The sequence below is a fragment of the Belonocnema kinseyi genome, chromosome 10, assembly GCF_010883055.1.
Source record: "Belonocnema kinseyi isolate 2016_QV_RU_SX_M_011 chromosome 10, B_treatae_v1, whole genome shotgun sequence".
Taxonomy (NCBI): Eukaryota; Metazoa; Arthropoda; class Insecta; order Hymenoptera; family Cynipidae; genus Belonocnema; species Belonocnema kinseyi.
This window is the reverse complement of record NC_046666.1, coordinates 58,682,246-58,708,031: the sequence shown is the minus strand read 5'-3', so window position 1 is coordinate 58,708,031 and position 25,786 is coordinate 58,682,246. Positions and strand designations below refer to the sequence as shown.

The 25,786-nt window shown below is 23.6% G+C and overlaps 1 protein-coding gene across 1 annotated transcript in view; it reads right to left on the bottom strand.

The window, feature by feature from the left end:
• Positions 1-697: 697 nt before the first annotated feature.
• Positions 698-25,786, bottom strand: part of LOC117182078 (YEATS domain-containing protein 2) — a 39,296-nt gene continuing 14,207 nt past the window's right edge. Inside the window, exons 4-10 of the mRNA XM_033375103.1 lie at positions 20,268-20,413; positions 13,837-14,842; positions 11,438-11,615; positions 8,534-8,849; positions 4,324-4,505; positions 4,138-4,214; positions 698-1,156 (exon numbers count right to left, since the gene is read on the bottom strand). Of these exons, the coding sequence (XP_033230994.1) occupies positions 1,045-1,156; positions 4,138-4,214; positions 4,324-4,505; positions 8,534-8,849; positions 11,438-11,615; positions 13,837-14,842; positions 20,268-20,413 (2,017 nt within the window). The 3' untranslated portion in view covers positions 698-1,044. The remainder of the gene's footprint in view (positions 1,157-4,137; positions 4,215-4,323; positions 4,506-8,533; positions 8,850-11,437; positions 11,616-13,836; positions 14,843-20,267; positions 20,414-25,786) is intronic.

The window sequence follows — 25,786 nt, the reverse complement described above, 5'->3', positions numbered from 1 at the left end:
AATTCTTTAAATTAAACATATACGCTTGAAAATAAACTAAAATAAAGATTTTTTTAAAGTAAAACATTTTTGAATTACGCATTGTACACTGAATTATATCATAATTGAAAAAGATATCAATTCACCTAATTATTTTAAAGTGTTGAAATCGAACTTGTACAGATTTTTCTTCTGAAAAATTGTAAAATTCCTGGTCAAGAAATAAATTCTCGGTCATATCCCGGTCACAGAAAATTCCCGGTCATTTCCCGGTTTCAGAAAATTCTCGGTCATTTCCCGGTCTCAGAAAATTCCCGGTCCAGCGGCCACCCCAATAAATTACCCTTAAAATTACCGTAAATCATGCTTCCTTTATTCAAAATTTAAAATGGGCTGAAATAATGACTGTATATCGATAAATGTCTCAAATCATCCATTTGTAATGCAAAATGTCGTTTGCTCCAAGGGTGAGAGGGACTTTTTTACTTGTGTACATTTTCAGTACAATATTCTTTTTTTTAATTCAAGTTGAGCAATCATTATTATAAGAAAATATAATTCAAACAAAAATTAAATATGAACTTTCATATTTTCTTATTTTTTTAATGTATAAATACTTACCTGATAAAAAATTCATTAACATTAAGCCCAATTATTCCAAATTAAACACAGGGGAAAAAGTAGACTTTTTACTAGAGTAAAAAATATATTCGATCGACGAATTATTTACAAAATCGGTAAAAAAAATAATAAATGTTAAAAGATTTGGAAGCACATACTTAAACAAATCTAAATTTGTACCTAAAATAATATTCTCTTGCTCGATGATGTTCAAATTAAAAACGGAAAAATTGCTGAGCTATTACGAATCGCTGTAATATTCCCATTGGCTATGGTTTAACCACTTCTTTTTCTTTGACTCTATTAATCCAATTCAGTTTATTTGATGTTTTTGGCATTTGCAAATAATCAAAAAGCGAAAACTTGTTTTGAAAATTCGAAAGGATAATTTTTCAAAGATTTCAACTTTACTAGTCTTATTTTCATTTTGCTAGTTTCCTTTCGTCAATCTTCGCCACTCGGCTGAGTTCCTAGTCCCGCATTTGTAAAAATATCGAATTCCTCACGATTAAAAAGAGCCTCGCGCACATCTTCTAAGTTTATCGATTCTACGTTTCTGTAAGGAATATAAAAAGTAAATTAATATATACAAAAAATCGATTGAAGGACAATTTATTCATAAAAGCTGATCAAAAGCTGCGTCACGCTGCCAAAATTAAAATGAGTGGTTTTATTTTAAACGTAAAGTATTTAAATTAGGGTGGAAATTCGGCGGACGATTTTTAATTCCCGGTTTTTCCCGGTCAAGTTTTTCAATTTTTTCGATTTACCAAAAGTAACATATTAATGTTTCTCCAAAAATTCATACATTTATTTGAATTCATGAATTTCATTCTAAGCATCCTTTAACACAATAGAGCAAAAAATTGCAAAATAAATGATTTTTTAAACAAATAATTTAAGTTTTCACTAAAAAATATAAATTTTCAACCAAAAATGGAATAATTAAACTTTCAGTTAAAAAAACTTAACTTTCAACAGATAAAAAAAAGAATTTTTAACCTAACTAATGAATTTTGAACAAAAATATGCGTGTTTATATAAAACAATGAATCTTCAACCGAAATAGTTGAATGTTCGACTGAAAAAAAATTAATTTTTAATAAAAAAGATAAATTATCAATAAAAACTTAAGTAATTAAATTTTTAATTACAAAAATTAATGCTCAACCAAACAGAGGAATTTACAGCTGAAAGTATGGTATATGCAATTAAAATAATTTAAATTTTCAGTTGAAAAAATTACTTTCTTCCCAAAACAAAAATTCAAACAAAAAAATAATAACTTTCAACAAATAATTACAGTTTTAACTAAAATGATGAATCTGTAACTAAAATAATTAAATATCTGACAAAAAAGATAAACCTTTAACGAAGAAAAACAATTTCTACAAAAAAAAATTCTACAAAAATGGAATAATTAAATTTTGAGTGAAAAATGAATGCTTTCATTAGTTTCAAGTTTTCATTACAACCAAACAAATGAATTTTGAATTAAAATAATGAATCTTCCAAAAAAAAGTAATTTTTGAAAAAAGAATTGAACTTTCAATCAAGTAAATCCGTTTCCAACCTAAAAGAAGGAATTTAAATTTAAATTGATAAATATTTAACTGATATATTTTAATTTTTAAGATAAAAGAAGCATAAAAAAAAGATTAGGTTTAAAAGAAAAAGATAATTTTTTACCAAAAAATCGATTATTTAAAAAATTACGTGGATTTTTAAATAAAAAAGACAAATTTTCATCCAAATTGTCGAATTTTGAACTAGAAAATATTAATTTTCAAACGAAAATGGAACAGTTAAATTTTCAGTGGAGGAAATTAATTTTCAAACAAACTTATGAATTCTCAACTAAAAGTATGGAATATTCAATGGAAATCATTTAAATTTTTAGTTGATGAATCTTCAACAAAAAAAAGTAATTTTAACAAACGAATTTAACATTCTACGAAGTAATTTTGGTTCTGACCTAAAACAAGAATTTCAACTAAAATGAAAAATATGTTAATATTTTACTTTTTAACAGAAAATAAGCATTTTTAAACAACAAGATTAAAATTAAAAGAAAAGTATATTTTTTTACAAAAAAAATCGATTATTTAACCAAATACGTAGATTTTTAAAGAAATAGTTAAATTTTCCATTAAAAAAGACCACATTTTCATGAAAATTTAAAAATTTTGAAGTAGAAAAAAAAGGAATTTTCAATCAAAAATAGAAGAGCTAAATTTGCTGTCGAAGGCATTAATTTTCAACCAAACTGATGAATTCTCAACTAAAATGATGAAGAATCTTCAACTGGAAAAGCTGAATTTTGTTACCAAAAATAATAATGGTAAATCATAGAGATTAATTTTATATAAGAAAGACGAATTTTTCACAAAGTTCATACATTTTCAAGAAAATAGTTTAACTTGTAAATAAAAAATATCAATTTTGAACCAAAAAGGTTATTTTTCATAAAAAAAAGGCCAATTTTAAACCAAAAATCTAATTCCTAAAAGAAACGGATTTTCAACAAAATAGATTAATTTTTTACCGGAATATTTAAACTTTTAGTAAAAGAAATCAGCGAAAAAAATCTCAGAGCAAAAATGGAAAAAGGTTTTTTTTATGATGAAAAAAATTCTTTTTCACATAAAGTATAGATATACTTATCTATTTTTGTAGTTAAAAGTTTTTGAACATTTCAATTCTAGTTCAAATTAAATCCCGAGAATTTATAACAAGAAAATAAGTATTATCAGTTAGTTTTTAAATTTATATAGACATAATTTTTATAAGATAATTGGGAAAATTAAAAATATATTTTTGAATATTTTAGACGTATCAAAAAAGAATCTAAAAGATTTGAGATATTTTTTTATTTACAGGATTTCAAAATATAAGGAAAATATCGAGTCTTTTTCAAAGATTTTTACGACCTTTAGAAGTTTGGCAGAAATCAAGAAATATTTAATGAATTTTCGAAAATCTTTCTAAGTTTTCAAATATTTATAATCTATTTAAAACGCTTTAAATTCCTAAAAATATTTTTAACTGACTCTATTTTTTCTTAAAATTTTGAAAAATTATTCAAAATGTAAAATTCTTAAAAAATCTTTACAAGTTTTAATTATTTTTTAATCGTTTCAAAACTTCTGAATATCTCTCGAACTTACTCAATTTTTTTAAAATTATGTAATGTGGCAAAATTTTGCTTTACAAACTTTTACACTCTTTTCAAAATTTGCAGGGAAGAATTTAAAATGTGTTTTGTAATCTTTTTAAATAAATTAATTAATATAAATTAATAGTAAATTAATAATAATTAATAATAAATTTGTAATAAATTGTATTAGATTGGCTTATTGGTTGAAAATTGTTTGTTTTTATTTAACGATTTAACAATTTGGTTGAAAAATTAATGTATTTTAATTTAAATTCATATTTCTTGGTAGAAAATTTAACTATTTTGTGGAAATTTTCAAAATAGCGTGACGTGGTTTTTGAATAGCCCATAATGTATGACTTTTCAATTTTATTACACACCTATTTTTATTTCCAAGTCTGTCTATCGCTCTCGAATGAGATAACCTGATGAGGTCATCCACAAAACATTGAACCGCCTAGAAAAAAAATAATTTATATTTTACAATGTTTTTTAAATCAAATAATATCATCCCAAAAGAAAATTTTATTAAAAAAGTTAATGCTATAAATTAAAAAAAAACTTACCCGCATTATTACATGACTTGCGGCACAGTGTCGAACATCTGGAATAATTTCCTCATCCGTTAATTTAATTCCAATTTCCCTAGCGGTATCGTTAACAAACGTAAAAAGTGACTCTGATTCCGGAGGCAAATCCAAAATCAAAGCTTCGTCCGATGTTTCGACGTCATTAACTCTGTGATTTTCTGAAATAAGGGCAAAAAATATATTAATCAAAGAATTATTATCGATATTCGTCAGATGCAGTTATGAAACTTTCAGAGTGGATGTTTTAAACCAGGAAATAATTTCCGGTTGATTCCGGTTCGCAAAAATTATTCACTCTCATTGAAATTTAAAAAATCGAACTCTTAAAACTAAAATTGGTTTTATTTGAAATAATGAAAACTGAACTTTAAATTAAATCATTCAAAGCAGAACTTTTTAAAATTTTAAACCTTTGAATTTAAAGCTTATAAGATTTTTTTTTATTCAGAAGTTCAATAATTTACATGTATAAAATGGAAACTTTCAACACTTTCGAATTGATCAATTTGAAATTAAGATTCATTAAAAAGCAAACGTTTTTATTTTGAACTTTTAAAAACTAACAGTTCAAATATTTCTGGTAAAAGAGATAAATCGGTGCTATCATTTTCATTGATCCTTCCTTTTAACTAAAATATTAAATATTTTGTTAAAACATGTCTTACTTCCGATTCAGTACAAAATTGAAAAAAGTTCCTACATTTATCTGAATTTAAAAAATATCAAATTCGCCCACAGTCCACTCAAGAAAATTATTAAAAGAAAAAATTGGCATTTTCCAATTACGAATTAGAAAAAATAACAAAAATGTCCACCCTTTCAATTCGAAAGAATGTGAAAAATAAAAAATTAACCTCTTCCAATTCAGAAAAAAATAAAAATAATAATTTCCAGCCTTCAATTTCATAAAAATTCTAGAAACCAAGAATGATCTACATCGATTCAGGAAAAAAATTAAAAACCAATATTTTTTTTTACCAACTCTAAAAATCTTTAAAATAACCAAATTTCCCCTATTTCAATTTAGAAAAAAATGGAAAATGAAATTTTCCTCTCGCCCGTCTCAATAAAAATGTTACAAATAAAAAATTACCATCCTTCAATACACAGAAAAAATGAAAAAAAAAAGTTCCTCTTTCAGTTTACAAAAAATTTATAATAATTTTCAGCTTTATACAATGTAAGAATGCTAAAAATAAGAATAAATAAGTTACGAAAATTGCGTCTCTTCCAACTCAATTAACTCACTAAAAAGAAAAAATGATCTCTTTTAATTCAGAAAAAAATGAAATTCCTTTGAACTCAATAAAAATGATAAAAACAAAAAAGGTCCCCTCCCAATTCAAACAAAATTTAAAACGAAAATTTCATCTCTTCCAAATCAATTAAAAACTTGAAATTAAAAAATGATTCTTTTTTCAATTCATACGATATGAAAAACTAAAATTTCATCGCTTAAAAATAAGTAAAAATGTTGAAAATAAAAAATTATACTCTTCCAATTCAGAAAAAATTAAAAACCAACATTTTTTCCTTCCAACTCTAAAAATCTTTTTTAAAAAATTCCCCCTCTTCCAATTTTGAAAAAATTGAAAATGAAATTTTCCTCTCGCCCGGCTCAATAAAAATGTTACAAATAAAAAATTATCCGCATTCAATACAAGAAAAAATTGAAAATAAAAAGTTTGTCTTCCAGTTTACAAAATTCTTAAAATAAATTCCAGCTTCCTACTCTATAAAAATGCTAAAAATAAAGATAAATAAATAACGAATATTGAGTCCCTTCCAACTTCCAAAATCCAAAAATAAAAAATTGTCCTCTTCCAAGACAGAAAAAATTGAGAACCAATATAATTACGCTCCTTGAATTCAGGAAAAAGATTTTAAAAAATAACCCCTCCCCCTTCGACTCAATAAAAACACTAAAAAGAAAAAATTCTCTCTTTCAATTCAGAAAAAAAATGAAATCCTTTTGAACTCAATGAAAATGTAGGGGAAAAAATTTCCTCTTTCATTAAAAAAAAATACCAAAAGTTCTTCCCTTTCTTTTAACATTATAATTATGAAATTCAAACGTTTTTTTATACATAAACCCTTTTAAGTTAGATTATTTTAATTTCATGTTGTTTCAAATTAATATTTTTTTGAATGGATAATTTAAAATTATAACGTGCAAACATTAAATTTACAGGAATTCTGAAATTTTATCGATTAGAAGTTTTATATTCCCAACAATTCAGTTTCAAATTGTTTAGATCTGGAAACTTTATTTAAATTGCTGATTTTTAATGAACAGTCAACTATTGTTAAATATTTGTAAAAAATCTTTATTTTAATTTTAAAATTTCAAATTTAATGAGTTAAAAACGGAATATTTTATACTAAAACAATATTTTAATACGATTTAAAATGGAATAAAAGCGTTTACTTAAGAATTTATTATTTTAAAATTATTTCAAAATTGAAAATAGTTTAATTAGTTGCAATTGGACTTTCAAATCTATTAAACTACTAAGGTTTTCGAATTGAAACAATTAAATATTCAACGTTAAAATCTCTAAACTGTTTAATTGTTAATTAATTCAAAATCGTCTTGTAAAATAATCTTCCATTTTTAACACTTGAACTACAGGTTATTTTTTTAAATCATGACATTTTGTTATAAATACGTCTTTTTGAATTAAAAATTGAATGCATTAACCTTTTATTTAAAATTTATATTTTGTTGCTGATAAGTCAACTGAAATCTTTTTTAAGTGAAAACTATTTTTTTTCTCAAAGTTTGTCTTTTTGATTTAAAAGTTTATCTTCTTTAGTAGAAATATTGCTTCTTTCTTGGATAAAAATAAAACTGTTTTATTAAAAATTCAACTATTTCCTAGAAAATTTACTTTTTGTTTCAAATTCGTATTTTTGTTTTGAAAAGTCAATTAAAATCTTTTTATATGAAAAATCAACTCTTTTGTTTAATTTGACTTTTTTGTTAAAAAATTCACCTGTTTTAGCAGAAATTACATCTTTCTTGGATAAAAAAGGAACTATTTTGTTGAAAAGTCCTAATTATTGATTGGAAATTCTGCTGTTTTTATGAAAATTTAACTATTTCGTAGAAAATTGTTTTTTTTTTTTTAAATTTAATATTTTGGTGTTAAAAAGAGAACTCAAATATTCTCTCTATCAAAATTCAGCTCTTTTTTTTTACTTAAAAATACATTTGTTTCAAAAGAAATGTAATCGTTCTTGGATAAAAATGCAACAGTTTTTGTTGAAAATTAAAGTATTTTGTTAAAAAGTCATAATTTGGTTTAAATATTCTACTGTTTTGTTGAAAATTGAACTATTTTGTGAAAAATTTATATTGTGTTGTTGAAAGATGAACTAAAAACCTCTTCTGGATAAAAGTTACACTTATAAAAAAAATTGTCGTTTTTTATTAAAAAATTCTTCTGTACAAATTACATCTTTTTTAACTCAAAATTCAACTATTTGGTAGTTTAAAAACTCTTACTTTGATCATAAAAAGTCAAGTAAAATCTTTCTTAATAGAAAATGTAACTATTTTGTTGAAAATTTATCTTTTTTAATTGAAAATTAAACTACTTACATAAAAGTTAAAATATATTGTGAAAAATTAATTTTGTTATTTGAAAATTAAACTGTTTCATGTATGAGCCTTTTTTAAAATTAATTATTAAGTGAAAATGTAAATTGGCTGCTTTTTTAAGAGTGATCTTTTTCAGTTAAAAATAATATATTTTGGTTTAAAAATTCGATTTTTTGAAAGAAAATTCGTCTTTTGGCTTCAAGGTTCAACAATTTAGATACATGTTTTTTTCTTACATGAGTGAAAAATCGTTATTTGTTGAAGTTTCGTCTTTGATTTTTAAATTATTTCTTTATTTTTATTATTATTTTTTAAATGTCATATTTTTTTATTAAAATATAAACTATGACACCTTTTTGTTGGGAATTTATCTTTTTAGGTTGAAAAATCAACTATTAGGTTAAACATTTAATTATTTTGTTGAAATTTAAGTATTTTGTTAGAAAGCCATCTTTTATGATAAAAAGGCGTTTTTTGTTTAAAATAAATTAATAAAGTTGAAAATTTTAAGCGAAACATTTCTGAAAACTAAAAATAACGTACACTAAGAGCCTTACTGTAAAAAAATACGGGAAATTTTACCATTTGGTTTCTCTTCCGAAACAACATCAATTTCCTCATCCGACTCAGAACCGGGATTACCTCCTTGAACATTTTTGCTAGATTGTGACAGCCATTTATTGAGTTCGACAGGTTCCGTGGCTGTGGATAAAATGGATTCACCAGATTTCAGGGGGTTCGCTGCTTCTTTTGCCGAAGATTGTTCAGCAGTGGTAATTGAAGAAATAGGAGTATAAGCGTGCCGCCTGGCCCAGATAATTAATTCCTTAACACTCCATAATTCATCCTCGGAAACTTTCTTTTTTAATAATGATCTAACTGCTTTCGCTCTTTGCCACTGGAAAAATTCAATCGAAAGATTGCAAAGACTTTAAAGACTTCTAGTACTTCAAAAGATTTCAGATTTCACAAATATTTTTAATATTTCAATGATTTTAGAAAAACCTCCATATTTTCACAAAAATTATATATACTTCAAGCAGATTCCGTTAGATTTCAAAACAGTTTTTTAAAATTTCAAAAGATTTTAACAGATTTTAAACATTCATGGTGGCTACAAAATCATATTTCCAAAATTCCCTTCACTTCCCTGACCAAATTTTGTTTTCCCGGACAGTTAACAACTTTTTTCAGGTATAGAAATAAACTCAGCCCTAAAATATCAATAATGTTAATGCAAACAAATGCTTTCAAAATTTATCCTAAAGATTGGCGCAAAATGTTTACTAAAAAAATTGTAAATCCGCATGTGTTGCAGCTCAGAGGTAATTCTTTTTAAACAAAATTGATTAACTTTTCATACAATAGTTGATTTTTCAACCAAAATATTAACTTTCGACCAAGAAAGACGAATTTTAACAACCAAAATACATAAAGTTTCAGCTAAAAATGATTTTGAACCGAAAATAACAAATTGGTCAACAAAATAGTGAAATTTTTAGCCAGAGATGAATTTTTGGCAAAAAAGGTTAATTTTCGAAAGAAACTTATCAGTTTTTTTTCGAAAATTAACCTTCTTTGCTAAAAATTTATCAATTTTCAAAAAAATGGTTGAGTTTTCAACTCAAGAAGCCAATTTCTTAACCAGAAACTGGAATTAATACATTTTCAGTTCAAACAATTAATTTTCAGCAACAAAAAAAGGAATTTTCAATAAAAGACTAAAATTTTTAATCAAAGAGATGAATAAAAATTACGAGTTTTCAAACAAATTAATTAAGTTTAAACTAAAAAGGTACATTTTAAATTAAAAATGAAATAATCATTTTTTCACTTTAAAAAAAAATTAATTTTTATCCAAAGCTAAACAAATTTTTAATAAAGCAGTTTAATTTTCCACCATAGAAATGTATGTTTAACAAAAATGATAAATCTTCAACCAAGAAAACAAATTTATAGGCAAATAGTTGTTTTCTTAACCAAAAAGATGAACTAGAGAAGTTTAATTTTCAACCAAAAATAAAATAGTAAAATATTCAGTTACCAAACATTTTTTGAACAAAAAAGTTCAATCTTAAACAAAAAATTAAATTTTTTATTTAAAAAAATGAAGTTTAAAATAATAAGATTACTTTTCTACCAAAAAAGACCAATTTTTAATCAAATACATGCATTTTCAACCAACTAGTTAAATTTTCGACCACGAAGATTAACTTTCTACTAAAAAAGACAAACTTTCAACCAAACAGTTAAATTTTTAACCAAAGAAATTAATTTTCAAACAAAAATATGAATTTTCAATCAAAAATGGAATAGGTACATTTTTAATAAAAAACATAAATTTCTAAATAAAGAAATGAAGCTTCAATAAAAAAAAACAACAATTAAACCAAAACTGAAAACTAAATTTTGCGTTGCAAAAAAATAATTTTCAGTAAAAAAAACGACTTTTAAACAAAATAGTTCAGTATTTAACCAAAGAGATAAATTTACATTTTAAATCATTAATATTCGACGAAAATTCAATTTCTAACAAATAAAGATGAATTCTCAACGAAAAATGTAATAGTTTTACTATTACTTTTCTACAAAAAAAAAACGAATTTTCAATCAAATAGTTAAATTTTTAATCACGAAAGATGAATATTTAATAAAATATATGAATTTTCATAAATTAGTTGAATATTCAACTTAAAGATGAATTTTCAACCAAATATGGAATAGTTTAAGATGAAGTTGCAAAAATTATTTATTTAGCCAAGGAGTTACATTTTTACAAAAAAAATAAGAAATTTCGAGAACGAGAGATGTATTTTTAAACCGAAAACAAGAAATTTCAATAAGAGTTCAATTTTCTACCAACTAAGACCTTTCATTTTAAAAAAATGTTGAATTTTGATGTCAAAAAGACGTATTTTCTATAAGAAAAATGTCATTTTTAAATCAAAAATATGAATTTTCAACGAAAAGTTAATTTTCGACCTAATAGTTCAAGTTTTTACTAAAATAGTCGAATTTTCAACCCAACACGAATTTTCTACAAAACATATAAATTTCTAAACCAAAAATATGAATTTTCAAAAGAAAAGTTCTTTTTTAACAAAACACTTACATTTTTTACCAAAATAGTTGAATATTCACCGCCCAAAAAGACGAAATTTCCACAAAACAGTTGAATATTCAACCAGAAAGGAATTACTTCTAAAAAAAATTGTATATACAGAAAAAAATAATAAGACTAACTTCAAGTTCAGTTTAAAGAAACTTCCCTGGCTCTTTTAAGGTTTGCTTGACATTCCTGACTTTTTCTGGGCTGTTCGAAATTTCCTGACCTGTAGCAACCCTAATATTTCAAAATATTTCGCAAAGTCTTCAAACAATTCAGAAATGTTTCAATGATTTAAACGATTTCACAAAAATTTAATAGATTTTAACAATAACATTACTTTTTTCATAAAGATATCGTATATATTCATTAATAAATACCTCATAGGCTCTCTGCTTTCCAATATTGTAACTTAAAAATTCTTCTACACTTTTGCAAGCATAAGGATGCAACCTTTTGTATTCTGGAACGGATGCGTCTTCGGTGACAAGAGGCAATCTGTGCATTATAAATTTAACGAGGCCTAAAGTATCACTTAATCGCACATCGTCTATTGATCTAAAAAAAAGACAAACAAAAAATACGGTTAACATTCGAAAAACAATAGTATACGTATTTAGGGTGCCGATTCAGCGGACAATTTCAAATTCGGGTCATTTCCCGGTCAAATTTTTCAACTTCTCCGGTCAACTAAAATTGAAAAATTAATTAATTTTGAAATAAATATCTAAATTTTACACTAAAATTATCAATTTAATACAAAAATGGAATAGTTCAACTTTTAATTGACAAAATTAATTTTCAACCAAAAATAACGGATTTTCAAGAAAATAGTTCAATTTTCTAACTAAGTGATAAATTTTCAAATAAAATGATGAATCTTCAACTGAAATAGTTGAATTTTAATTCACAAATGTTAGTTTTCAACTAAAACAATGTGTCTGCAACTGAAATAGTTAAATTTTCAACAAAAAAATAATTAATTTTTACTAAAAAAGATCAATTGTTAACCAAAAATTCGATAATTAAATTTTAAGTTAAAAACATTATTGTTCAACAAAACAGATGACTTTTCAACTAAAATTACGAAATATTCAATTGATCAACAAATTAATTACATTTTCAACAATAGATAAATTTTCATTTAAAATTATGAATCTTCACACAAGAAAATTATTTTTTAACAGAACAGTTTAACTTTAAACTAAGTAATTTTATTTCCAACCTAAAAGATGAATTTTTAACTAAAATTATAAATATTTAACTGAAATACTTGACTTTTTGACCAAAAAGAAGAATTTTTCAACAAAAAAACTAATTTGCGAAGAAAAAGATCATTTTCTACAAAAAAATCAATGTTTAACAAAATACGCGCATTTTTCATGAAATAGTTGAATTTTCAATTAAAAAAATACAGTATTCAACCAAATCGTTGATTTTTGAACAAGAAAAGATCAATTTTCAACAAAAAGAAAAAAATGGATTTTCAGTAAAATAATTCAATTATATACTGGAATAGTAAAATATTTAGTTGAAAAAATTTAGTTTCAACAAATTAGTTACACTTTCAACCAAAGAAATGAATTTTTTCTTTCAAATGATATATCTTCAAACAAAAAATCTTAATTTTAACAAAACAGTTTAACTATCAACCAATTAATTTTATTTACAACCAAAAATATGGGTTTTCAACTGAATTGGCAAATATTTAACCAGAACACTTGACTTTTGAACCAGAAAGAAGAATTTTAAAACAAAATAATTAACTTGCAAAGAAAAAAATCATTTTCAATAACAAAAAAAAATAGATTTTTAATCAAATATGTGGATTTTCAATGAAACAGTTGAATTCTCAATTAAAAAAGGTAAATATTCATTCAAATTGCTGAATTTTAAACAAGAAAAGATCCATTTTCAACCAGAATGGACATATAAATTTTTCAGTTGAAGGAATTCATTTTCAACCAAACTGATGAATTTTCAATTAAAATTATGAATCTTCAACTGGAATAATTGAATTTTACACAAAAAATATGAACTTTCATCCATAAAGACGAATTTTCTACAAAAAAGGCGAATTTTGAACAATGGGCATCAATTTTAAAACACGTGGCTTAATTGCTGAATAAAAAATATAAATTTTCAACCAAATATTTGAATTTTCATTAAAAAAAGATACATTTTCAACGAAAAATAGATTGCTTAAATTTCCTGTTAAAAATCTAACTCATAAAAAAACCAATACAACGGATTTTCAAGAAAATAGTTAAATTCTCTACTGAAGGATAAATTTTTAACTGAAAACATTAATTTTCAACGAAGTAGTTACATTTTCAACCAGAGATGAATTTTCAGTTAAAATGATGAATCTTTAAAAACAAACAAAAATAAACTTTTAACAAAACAGTTTAACTTGCAACCAAGTATTTGAATTTTGAACTAAAGAAAAATGAATTAGTAATGCACGAAACAACATTTTCTGATACGTACGTTTGAAATATCATCAATTCCGTTATCAAACATACGTCAGAGAAAAATATCTCACAGAGAAAAAAATTGCCAAAGGTGTTTTTTATAGTGGAAAATAATAAATTATGATTTCATTAGAGTAAACTGATATAGCCTGAAAAATCTACGCCAGTAGTTAAAATAGAAATAACTTTTCTAAAATAAACAAAATTATTAAAATAATAAAAACTTTAACTTTTATGCGATCAGAAGTAAAGTCCCGGTCATTTTCCGGCATTGAATTAAATTTTTATAAATTTTCTACACTTACCTCATAACTCCCTCATATATTTCCTTTTTATTCATCTTCCCCTTATCCTTTCCTAAAGTGATTTTCATTTTCCCCAATCTGGACTTATCCTTATAATCAGAATCCGACTTGAAAGAATTCGGCGTTTCAGCTTTAATTCTTAAATTCTCCAAAGCTATATTTTCACCAAGATTTTGTGGATTTGACAAATCAGCTAGTTTCAAAGCAGGTTCACTATAATTCGCAGTTAACAAAATGCTATTAGAAGCATTTATTTTGAGCAACTTGGACTTTTCACTATTTTTGTGCAAGGCTTTTTCCATCTGAGACTTGATTTCTCCACTTTGTCTTTGCTTTTTACTACTAACATCGTTTACCCTCTTTTCGATTGACGCAGAATCGAGTAGAATTTTCGATTTTGGATCAAAATTTACAGGGACCACGTCCTTATTCTTCAAGACTAAAAATTGCTTTTTAGTTTGAGCCTCGAAAGCTTGCGGAATTGAAATTTTCAGCGGCTGCATTTTTCCCGGAGAGTCTTTCATAGTAGTTGCAAATTCTTGCATATTAATTTTGTTCGTATTTAAATGAGCTTCGCTTGAATTATTTTCTAATCCATTTAAATGCTGATTTTTCACATTTCCTAGCATTGAAATTGGACCATTTTTCAAAGTAGATTCTGTCGAACCGTTTGGTAAATGGGCGATTGTTTTATTGTTTTCTATGATAAGATATTTGGAAGAGGTGTAACAATAGTCATGATCCATCAGTACGTAAGACTTTGAATGAGAAATTTCCTCTTCCCCTTCCAAAATATCAGGCTCTTGTTTTATGTTTAAATTTGTTAATGGGCTATCATCGAGTCTCGAAATTTGCTGTATTTCTCGGGTTGAATCCGATTTTTTTGCAGGAACGCCAATTGACTCAATTAAATCAGTCTTTTTGCTTTTCGAGGAGTCAGGAATGAATTCTGGAAGCGAGCGAGGTTCGCTTACTTGAATCCATACGTCAACTAATGTTTCGGAACCTAAAGGGAAAATATTACATACGTCCAATAAAAATATTGAAATCTTTTTAAATTATGTTCAATATAGTTTATTTATTCACTGTTTTAAATGGATGATATAAAATTAGTTTATAAAATTAATTATCAGGATGTCCACTGATTTTGGCCCACTAAATTCCATGTTTTTTTCTCGGTTGTAAATATAAAATTAAATAAATGTTAATTTCTTTGGTATTAGCAATTAGTTAAAAAATAATTATTGAAGAGTAATTCCGAAATCTGATTGTATTATACATAATTATTATATATCATAAAAATTATATTATTATAATTAATTATTTAATATATATATAGAATAGTGCATAAGGTTCACTTAGTATTAAAATAATTTTTTAAATAGTTTTTTTAATAACTCTTGAATAAACAATCAATAAGTAATCGCTAATACGAAAAAAATTAAAAACTATATCACAATTTTTTGTCTGGATAATTGGAAAATCTACATATTATTTAAATTTTTTTAAAAATATTTACAAGTTTTAAATTATTTTCTGATCTTTTCAAAACTTCTAAATATCTCTTAAATATAATTAAATTTTTTCTACAATATTGAAATCACGCAAAATTGAACCCTTACTTTCAAACCTTTTATATTCTTTTTCGAAATTTTATAAAATCATTTAAAAAATTTCCAGTTTTCTCTTAGAATTCATTTTTCAAAATAATTTTTTTTATCATTTAAAAAAAATGAAGTTTCAAATAAAAATTGTGAATCAGCTTCAAAAAAATAAATCATTAACGCAGTAATTAAACTTTTAACCAAATAGTTCAATTTTCAACCATAAAAAATGTATTGTCAACAAAAATGTAATAGTTGATATTTTAACTAGAGAATATTTTGATTTTAATTTTTAAAAAATTGAATTTATTCATAACAAACGAATTGTCAACAAAATAGTTAGATTTTTAACCAAAGCGTTAAATTTGCATAACAAATATATGAATGAGCATAGAAAAATTTTTTTAGCGTTGTAATTGAATTTTCTACTAGAAGGATTAATTTTAAACAAAGAAAATTAATTTTCTTTAAAAAAATACGGCTTTTTATCCAGATACATCAATTTTCAACTAAGACATATTCATTTTTATCCCAAAAAAGAAATATAGTTGATGTTTTAGATACAACAACTAATATTAAGAAATGTCAATAAAATAGTTATGTTTTCAACAAAAAATAATAAATTTATAAAAAATTACAGTTGAATTTATCAATAAAAGACGAATTTTCCACAAAATAGTTGAATCCTCAACCAACACAGATTAATTTTCAAGTAAAAAATTGCATTTGAATCAAAAAGATGGAATTTCTACTAAAATAAGATATCTCAAACCTTTTGTACACTGACTCGAAATATTTATAAAATTTAAACATATTTTTTAATATAAAAATTTACCTTTAAATCTTCTAAATTTATTCCTTGATATTTCAGTTTTTTTTTAATTGTCTTTAAAAATTCATTTTTAAAAATCATTTAAAATTTTCTGAGAAATCTTAAGAAAGTTTTTTTATTTCCTGATATTTTTTTTAAATTTGTAAAAAACAGTCTAAACTTTTTGTTCATAATCTTGAGAAATATACATTTGGTTTTTAATTTTCTTGAAGTCTTTAAAAGTTTAAAATTATTTTCTAATCTTTTCAAAACTTCTAAATATCTTTTAAACTTACTTACATTTTTTCTACAATTTTTAAATCATGCAAACTTGAACCCTTACTTTCAAACCTTTTATATTCTTTTTCGAAATTTGAGGAAAAGATTTAAAATCTTCCAATTTTCTCTTAAAATTCATTTTTCAAAATACATTTTTTTGTTATTTAAAAAAAACGAATTTGTAGAAAATAATTACATTTTCAAACAAAGAAATGAAGTTTTAAATAAAAATGGTAAATCATCTTGAAACAAATAAATCTTTAACGCAGTAATTCAACCTTTAAACAAATATGTAGTTAAATTTTCAACCATAAAACATGAATTTTCAATAAAAATGTAATATTTCAACCAAAAAATATTTTGATTTTAATTTTTAAAAAGTTGAATTTATCCATAATAGACGAATTTTCAACAATATAGTTGAATTTTTAAACAAACAGTTAAATTTTCAAAACACAAATATTTTTTTAACCAGTATTTGAATTTTTTTCTAAAAGGATTTATTTTAAACCAAAAAATTAATTTTCTTTTAAAAAACGTTAATTTTTATTAAATTACATCAATTTTCAAATAAAAAATATTAATTTTCATCCTCAACCAAAACAGATTAATTTTCAAGTAAAAACTTGCATTTGAACCAAAAAGATGGAATTTCTACTAAAATAATATATCTCAAAACTTTTGTACACTGACTCGAATTATTGATAAAATTTAAAAATATCTTGTAATATAAAAATTTTCCTTAAAATCTTCTAAATTTATTCCAAAATATTCCAAATTTTTTAAAAATTGTCTTTAAAAATTAATTTTTAAAAATAATTTATAATTTTCTAAGAAATCTTAAGTAAGTTTTTTAATTCCTTGACATTTTTTAAAATTTCTAAAAAAAAAAGCTTCTAAACTTTTTGTCGAAATCTTGAAAAATCTACATTTTGTTTTTAATTTTTTTGAAATTTTTAAAAGTTTTGAATTATTTTTTAATCTTTTTAAAACTTCTAAATATCTCTTAAGCTTACTAGAATTTTTTCTAAACTTTTGTAATCCTGCAAAATTGAAAAATATGTTATCAAATCTTTCATATTCTTTTGAAGTTTTGGGAAATCATCTTAAATCTTTTCCAATTTTCTCTTAAAATTCATTTTTCGAAGCAAAATTTTCAATTAAAAAAAAAATGAATTTTTAACAAAATAGTTGAATTTTCAATACAAAAATATGAATTATAAAAAAAATGTTCATCCAATAATTGAATTTTCTACCAAAAGGATCAATTTTAAACCAAGAACATTCATTACGTAACAAAAAAGACGAATTTTGATCAAAAACCATAAATTTGAAACTAAAAAATATCTATTTTATTCCAAAAATGGAAATAGTCCAATTTTAAGTTAGGAAATAAATTGTTGAAAAAACAATTTCAATAAAATAGTCATATTTTCACAGAAAAAAATGAATGTACACATAAATTCAAATTGAATTCAACAATAAAAATACACCAATTTTAAACGAAATAGTTGAATTCTCCACCAAGAGAGATTAATTTTCAATCAAAAAATTACATTTTTACTCAAAAGGTAACATTTCTACCAATAGAAGAATATTTTAACCTCTTTTATACTGACTCGAATTATTTAACTCGATTTTTTTTTTAAATTTAGATAAAAAGTAGCTCTAAAATCTTCTAGATTTGTTCTTACGAGTACATATTTAAAGATATTCAATTTCTGAACATTTTTCTTCAGAAATTAATTTTTTAAATAATTCTTTTCTCATAAATATTTAGCAAATTTTTGACTTCCTTTGATATTTTTTTCATTTTCTACAAAAGCTCCTACATTTTTTGTTCGAAATCTTGAACAATCTACATTTTATCAATGTTTGCAAGTTTTAAATTAGTTTATCATCTTTTTAAACTACTAAATATGTCTTAAACTAACTTGTTTTTTTCTAAAATTGTTTAATCTTGAAAAACTGCAAAATTTTGCTTTAAAATCTTCTGTATTCTTTTTCGAACTTTTGGGAAATAATTTGAAATCTTTTCCAGGTTTCTCGTAGAATTCATTTTTCAAAATCATTAATTTTTTTATTTTGGAAAAACAAGAATTTTTAACAAGATAATTACATTTTCAAACAAAAAAATGAAAATTCAAATAAAAAAATGAAATTTCAAATAAGAATGGAAAATCATATTTAAAAAAATAAATTTTAACGCAGTAATTCAACTTTTAACGAAAAAGATCAACTTTCAACCATAAAACATGAACTGCCAACAAAAATGTAATAGTTGATATTTGAACTATAAAATATTTTATTTTTAAATAAAAAAAATTTAATGCATCCATAACAGACGAATTTACCAGAAAAGCGTTGAATTTTCAACCAAACAATTGAATTTTCAAAACAAAAATATGAATTAACATCAACAAACATAATTTTTCAGCAAGTAATTGCATTTTTTACCGAACGAATAATTTTAAACCAACAACACTAATTTTGTTTAAACAAAGACTCATTTTTATCAAAATACATCAATTTTCAATTAATCAATATCTATTTTCATCGAAAAATATAAATATTGTTCAATTTTTATAATAAAAACTAATTTCAACAACTTTCAAGAAAATAGTTATATTTTCAACGAAAATATAATGAATTTATAACAAATTGCAGTTGAAATTATCAATAAAGGACGTTTCCAACAGAACAGTTGAATCTTCAATCAAAAAATTAATTTTCAAGCAAGAAATTGCACTTTTATCGAAGAAATTGGAATTTCTAGTAAGAGAAGAATTTTCAAACCTCCTTCAAACTTACTCAAAATATTTCTAAAATTTTGTAAAAGCTAGTTTTTAATTCCCTTGGCACTTTTAAAATTTCCAACAAACGCTTTCAAACTTTATGTTAAAAATTTTCAACAATCTACAATTTGTATAACATATTTTAAAAATGTTTCCCAGTTATGAATTATTTTTGAATATTTTAAAATTACTATATATTTTTAAAACTTAATTGATTTTCTTCTAAAATTGTGTAATCTTACAAAATTGCAAAATTATTTTTGAATATTTTTAAACTTCTAAATACCTTTTCTTTAAATGATTCAAATTTTTGCTAATACTTTTAAAGATCTTCAAAATCTTTAAAAATTAGTCCAAACCTTTCAGATATTTTTTTCATTCTCAGAAAATTTTGAATTATTAATTTTAAATTTTCTTCAGAAATTAACTTTTTTTTTAATAATTTAGTTCTCCTGAACAAAATTTAACTAAAAAAGTTGTCTTAAAATATTTCAGATTCTTTTCGACATATTTTGAAATCTTTAGAAATTAAAATTAATCTTTTAATATAAAACTTGAATCATTTGTACCCTTCTGATATAGTAGCGAAGTTTTAAAAACATAATTATTTCAGATTATTAAAAAATCATTTAGAATTAAAATTGTCTCTTTGATCAATAATATTTAGGAACATTTAGAAATAAACTTGACTATTAAATAGAAGTACTTATTTTAAATTACAAAATTCATGATGCAGAAAATTAGTATTACAACTTAGAAAAGGATAAACATTGAAATGGTTATTAAAATTAACAAAAAAATCAAATTTCCCCAAACTTTAAGTGTGTCTCCCGGCTCAGATTTTTATTTTCGATTATTTCCTGTATTTTTCCCGCTTTATTTTAATTCCTGACCATTTCTCGGTTTTCCCTGTTAGTATAAATCTTGTACATTAATAATTACCTAATGTTTGAAGACCAGTATATGTGCGATCGAGTTTCAAGTGATGAATTATATCCATCGGTTTGTTCAAAGCATTTTTAAAATGCAATTGCACTCGTAAAGGAAATTCGCCCCATCCTCGTCTTGATAAGTGAAATGGTGGAGATCTTAAATTTAAAAAGAAAATGTTATTTCTGCCCAGAAAACATGTCTATGCAAAAATGTTAAGACATGTTTATTAATGAATTGTTTCATTAAATTAAATAAATTATATGATTAATTGTTTATTTAATTCATTTTCTCATATAAACAATAAGGCTAAATCTTAAACAAACATAAAAGGAAAGTAATTTTAAACTTAAATAAATAGAATTTTTTAATGAAGTTAAATATCCTTAGTTCTTATTTCAAACAGAGTTACGATTTGCTACAGATCCCATTTAAACAATAAAAATTCCTCTTCTACGTATTGCCGCCTTAATCTATATATTTGAACCAAATGATTAACTATAAATAAAAATTAAATGTAAAAATTAAATATAAATAAAAATACTACAAAGAAAAATATTTTATGTATTTCTTAAACCCTTTTTCAATACAGTATTTCGATTTTGTTTTATAACGAAGAAAGCATTCTTCTAACATTCCCCTAAAACTGTAATTGTTAAAAATTAGATTTTTGCACGAAAAAAAAGAATAACCTCCTTTTTTTAAGTTTCACAAAACACGTAACTTCAAATGCCTTGTAGAAGTTCCAAAAATTGTTTAAGAAAAACGGTTTTTTAATTGTTTCAATAGTTTTATTAAAAATTACTTTGTCCTGAGATTGTCAAAAAAGATGTGGGTAGGCCCTGAGTTAATGACCAAGTTATTAAAAATAATTATTAGCAATAAATATTTAATAATTATATGTAGTATTTAAAAAAACTCTGAAAAATAAATTAAGTAAAATGAAAAAATAAGATTAACGAAAATGACGAAACCGACTTTCATGCAAAATTCCAAACTGCCCCTACGAGAAAATATTATAAAAATCTGTAGAAATCATTGGAAATCCCTTGAAAATAAATTAAATTAAAATAATTTATTCCCTAAAGTTCCCTAGAAATCTCTTGAAACTAGTCAAATCTCCTATCAAATCCCTTAAAATCTTGTGGAATTCATTAAAACTACTTTACATTATTGAAAACGCTATTATGTTATCATAATTAATTTTAAATTGATATTAATATTATATTAATATCTATTTAAATTATCCCTTGTAATAAAATTTATTTTATTTCCTAAAGTTCTACAGAAAGTTGTTAAAATTCTTTAAAATCCACTGAAATCTTAAAAAATTGTAATAATTCTTTCAAATAAGCAAAAATCATATAAAATTCCTTCAATAAAAATAAAAATTAATTAATTCACTAAATTTACATGAAAAAGTATTTTAAATCCCTAGAAATCTTTAAAACCATTGTAAATTCAATTTTCTTTCAATCTTGCAAAATTCATTAAAGTCCCTTGAAATATTCGGCAGTCCTTCAAAGTTCTTTGACATTTCTAGAAATTTTTTAAATCTTTTCCAATTGTTTAGAATATTTTTAAAAAATGTAAAATTTGTGTAACCACAGTTCTCTAGAAATACCTTAAAATGTTTGGAAATTTTTTAAAATCCTGAATATTTCTTGAAGCAAATGAAGACCTTAAAAAATCCATTGAAATCTTTGAGACCCCTACAAAATTCTTTGACATTAGTTCAACATTTTTGGAATATTTTTAAATAGCTTAAAGCCTTTTACATCCTTTAAAATTTTGGTATACCCTTCATATCCCTTGACATTTTTGAAATTTGTAAAAAATCCCTTGAAATAAAATTAATTTTACTCTACAAAGTTCTCTATAAATTCGTTAAAATACCTTAAAATCTATTATAACCTTTAAAAATCGTAATAATTCGTAAAAATAAGCAGAACTCGTTTAAAATCCCTAGAAATCTTTGAAATGCTAAAAGATTCAGTAAATTTTATGAACTTACTTAAAGTTCCTTCAAATGTCTTGAAATTTAATTTAGTTTAATTTATTATCCAAAGTTCTTTAGACATCTCTTAAAACGTGGAAATCTTTTAAAATACCACTAATCCTTTGAAGTAAATAAGGGTCATATAAAATCGATTGAGATCTTTGTAAGTTCTCCAAAATTCTTTGATACTCCTTATAAAATTGTTCATAATTTTTGGAAATCCTACAAAATTCTTTGGCATTCTTTGAAACTATTTAAATCTCTTGACATTTTTGAAAAATTTGAAGAAAATAATCAAATATATTTCTGGAAAATTATTCTTCTATATATTTTTTAAAAGATTTTATAAATAGAAGAAAGGCATCTTATCAGTATCATGCGGGCTAACCCATTTTTGATTTCGGGAGAATTCTTTCCCCTAAAAATGTAATTTTCTTTCGCGAACTATGAAAAATACCAAAAAACAACCAGAGACATATTTGATCCAACTTTTTTAAAAGTGCAAACCTTTATCTTAACATTTTTTCGTATCTGTCATTGTTTCCAAGGAAAAGCAGAAAATTCTGTTGTAAGAAAAAAGAATTCCCCTGGCTACAAAAGTTATTTAGCAAACACCAAACTTACAAGATATCTCCACTCTTAAAGTACAAATTCAAAAAAAAATTGGCAAAATATTTAAAGGTGGGTTTTTTTTTTTTTTGATAATTTGAAACATTTTTGTAATTTTCCGGCTGGTTTTAAAAGAACACGACTAACGCTATTAAAATCCAAAAGAACATAATAAATATCTTAATTAAGTGAACAGTTACTGAGGTTGAATGACAAAATTTGAGTTTTTTGAAGAAAAAAACACAAAATTCAAATACGTATAACTTTTTGAAACATTTTTCTTTTGCAAATCGGACTATCGTCTAATTCCATCTAAAAAATAGAATCTTTGGTCTCCGGAAGATATTGTGATTTTAAGTGTAGGACCCTGCCTGATTTGAAATGGATTCGGTCCACAAATCCTTTGAAATAAATGGACGTCTTATAAAATCCTTCAAAATCTTTGAAAATCCTACAAATTTATTTGAAAATCCTAAAAAATTCTTTGACATTCCTGGAAATAAAATTTGTTTCAATCCCTGAAATCCCTTGAAATTTAATTTCATTAAAATTGTTTCACAAAGTCATCTAGAAATCTCTTTAAATCGAGCTTGAAATTTTTTAAATCTCTTAAATTTCTTTGGAATTTTTTTAAATAACCTAAAATCTTTCAAATACTTTGAGATTTTGTGAGTTCCTTCATATCCCTTTAAATAATTTAAAATCCTGTCACAGATAAATCGCATTAGAATCGCGAGAAGTTTATGAGAGATTTATTACAGGAAAATAATTCCATATTAAATTTCCTATAATATCTTTTCGTAAGGCTAGAATGACCATAACAGTCAATTACAAACCCGTTGAACAGATTTCCAATTCTGGAAAAAAAACTATTCAACTCAAAAAATGTAAGAACAATATTTAATGATTTCTAATTCTGAAAAAAGTGGCTAGACTGTCCTCCATGTAATCTCCAATTTTCAAAATTTACAATTGAAAGTTCCTGAATTTTTAAGATTCTTCAATGCGGAACATGTATAAATAAAAATTCTGAGAATGATTTTGAAGATCGAAATTCAAACCCTTTCAATTCCGAATTACCGAATTTGCTATTGAATTATTTTGTATTACATTTAAATTTTCAAACTCCAAAACACTTCAATTTTGAACATTTTCAATTATAATTTTTACGATATTTAGGAGTTACAATTAAAAATTCTTGAATTTTAAAATATACAATTGAAAATTATTCAATATTGAAGATTTATATTTTGAATGTATGTAGTTTTAATCGTTTTTAAACGAATAATTCAATTTCGATTATTTAGAATTGAAAATTCATCAATTTTCATGACTCGAAATTTAAAATTCTTCCACTGTTATGATTTCGAATTAAAGATTAATTAATTTCGAATATTTTCAATTTAAAGTGATCTAATTTTGAAAGCTTTCTTGGAATCTGCGCATTAATTTTCATTATCTACAAAGGAAAATTCTTTAATTATTAGGATTTTTAATAACTCTTCAATTTTGAACATATATAAATCAAAATTCTTAAATTTTAATTGATTTTAATGATCAAAAGTGAAGAGTTTTCAATTGAAAATGTTCCAGAATTATGCATTTTTTAATGCTAATCATCAGAATAACCGTTTTTGATTTGTAAAACTTAGACTTGAATCATTTTTTATTGCATTTAAATTTTCAAAATTAAAACTTCAATTTTTAAGATTATATTTTAAAGGTATGCAATTTTGAACGTTTTATTTTAATAATTCAATTTGTTGTATGACTTACAATTAAAAATTCTTCAATTTTAACGATTTGAAATGAAAAATTCTTCTATTTTTGAGATTTACTATTGAAGGTATATGAATTTCCAATGTTTCTAGTTTAAAATGATGTAATATTGAAGATTTAAAATATATTCTTAAAAAGAAATGATATCCTTGCAAACCTCAATTTTCAATTAAAATTTACAAATTTAATTTAAAAAATTTATTCACGAATACCTATTACAATTATAAAAAAAAAAAAAAACAATTTTGTGGACAATCAGGAATTCTTGAATAAAAACTCAACTTTATAGAAATACATCAAAATAGACAAATATTGAGAAAAAACACCCATTTTTTCTATAAATTTCAATATTCCAAAGAAACTAAATTATTTATAGTTGCAACTTCAAATAATTTGAAATTCTGCGTTAGGTAAATCGCATTAGATCACAAGAAAATTATAGGAAATGTATTATAGAAAAATCATTTGAAGCCATATTGAATTTCCTATAATACTTTTTCGGAAGGGTACAACTTTCAAACTCAAAAAAATTTCGGAAAAAATGTAATGTTTTCTAATTCTGAAAAAGGAGCGGCAATCTCAGGACTAAATTTACTTTGAATTAAAAATTTCAAAAATAGAAAATAATCTTTGCATAAAATTCTTAAAAATTTTTTTGAATAATTTAAAATCCTTTAAATCCTTTGAAACTTTATGAGTTGCTTCATATCTCTTGAAGTGATTTAATATCCTGCGTCAGGTAAATCGCATTCGATTACAAGAAAATTATAAAAAATTTTTTATTGAAAAATCATTGGAAGCCTATGTTAAATTTTCTAGAATATTTTTTCGGAAGGGTAAAACTTTTAAACTCAAAAAAATGTCGGAAAAAATGTAATACTTTCTAATTCTGAAAAAATAAGTGGAAATCTTAGGTCTAACTTTACTTTGAATTAAACGTTTCGAAAAAAAGAAAATAATCTTTTCTTAAAATTCTTTGAAATTTTTTTAAATAACTAAAAAAATTTGTAATTCTTTAAAATTTCATGAGTTTCTTCATATTCCTTAAAATAATTTGAATTCCTGCGTTAGGTAAATCGCATTAGATCACAAAACAATTATAGGAAATTTATTATAGAAAAGGCATTGTAAGCCTATATAGAAA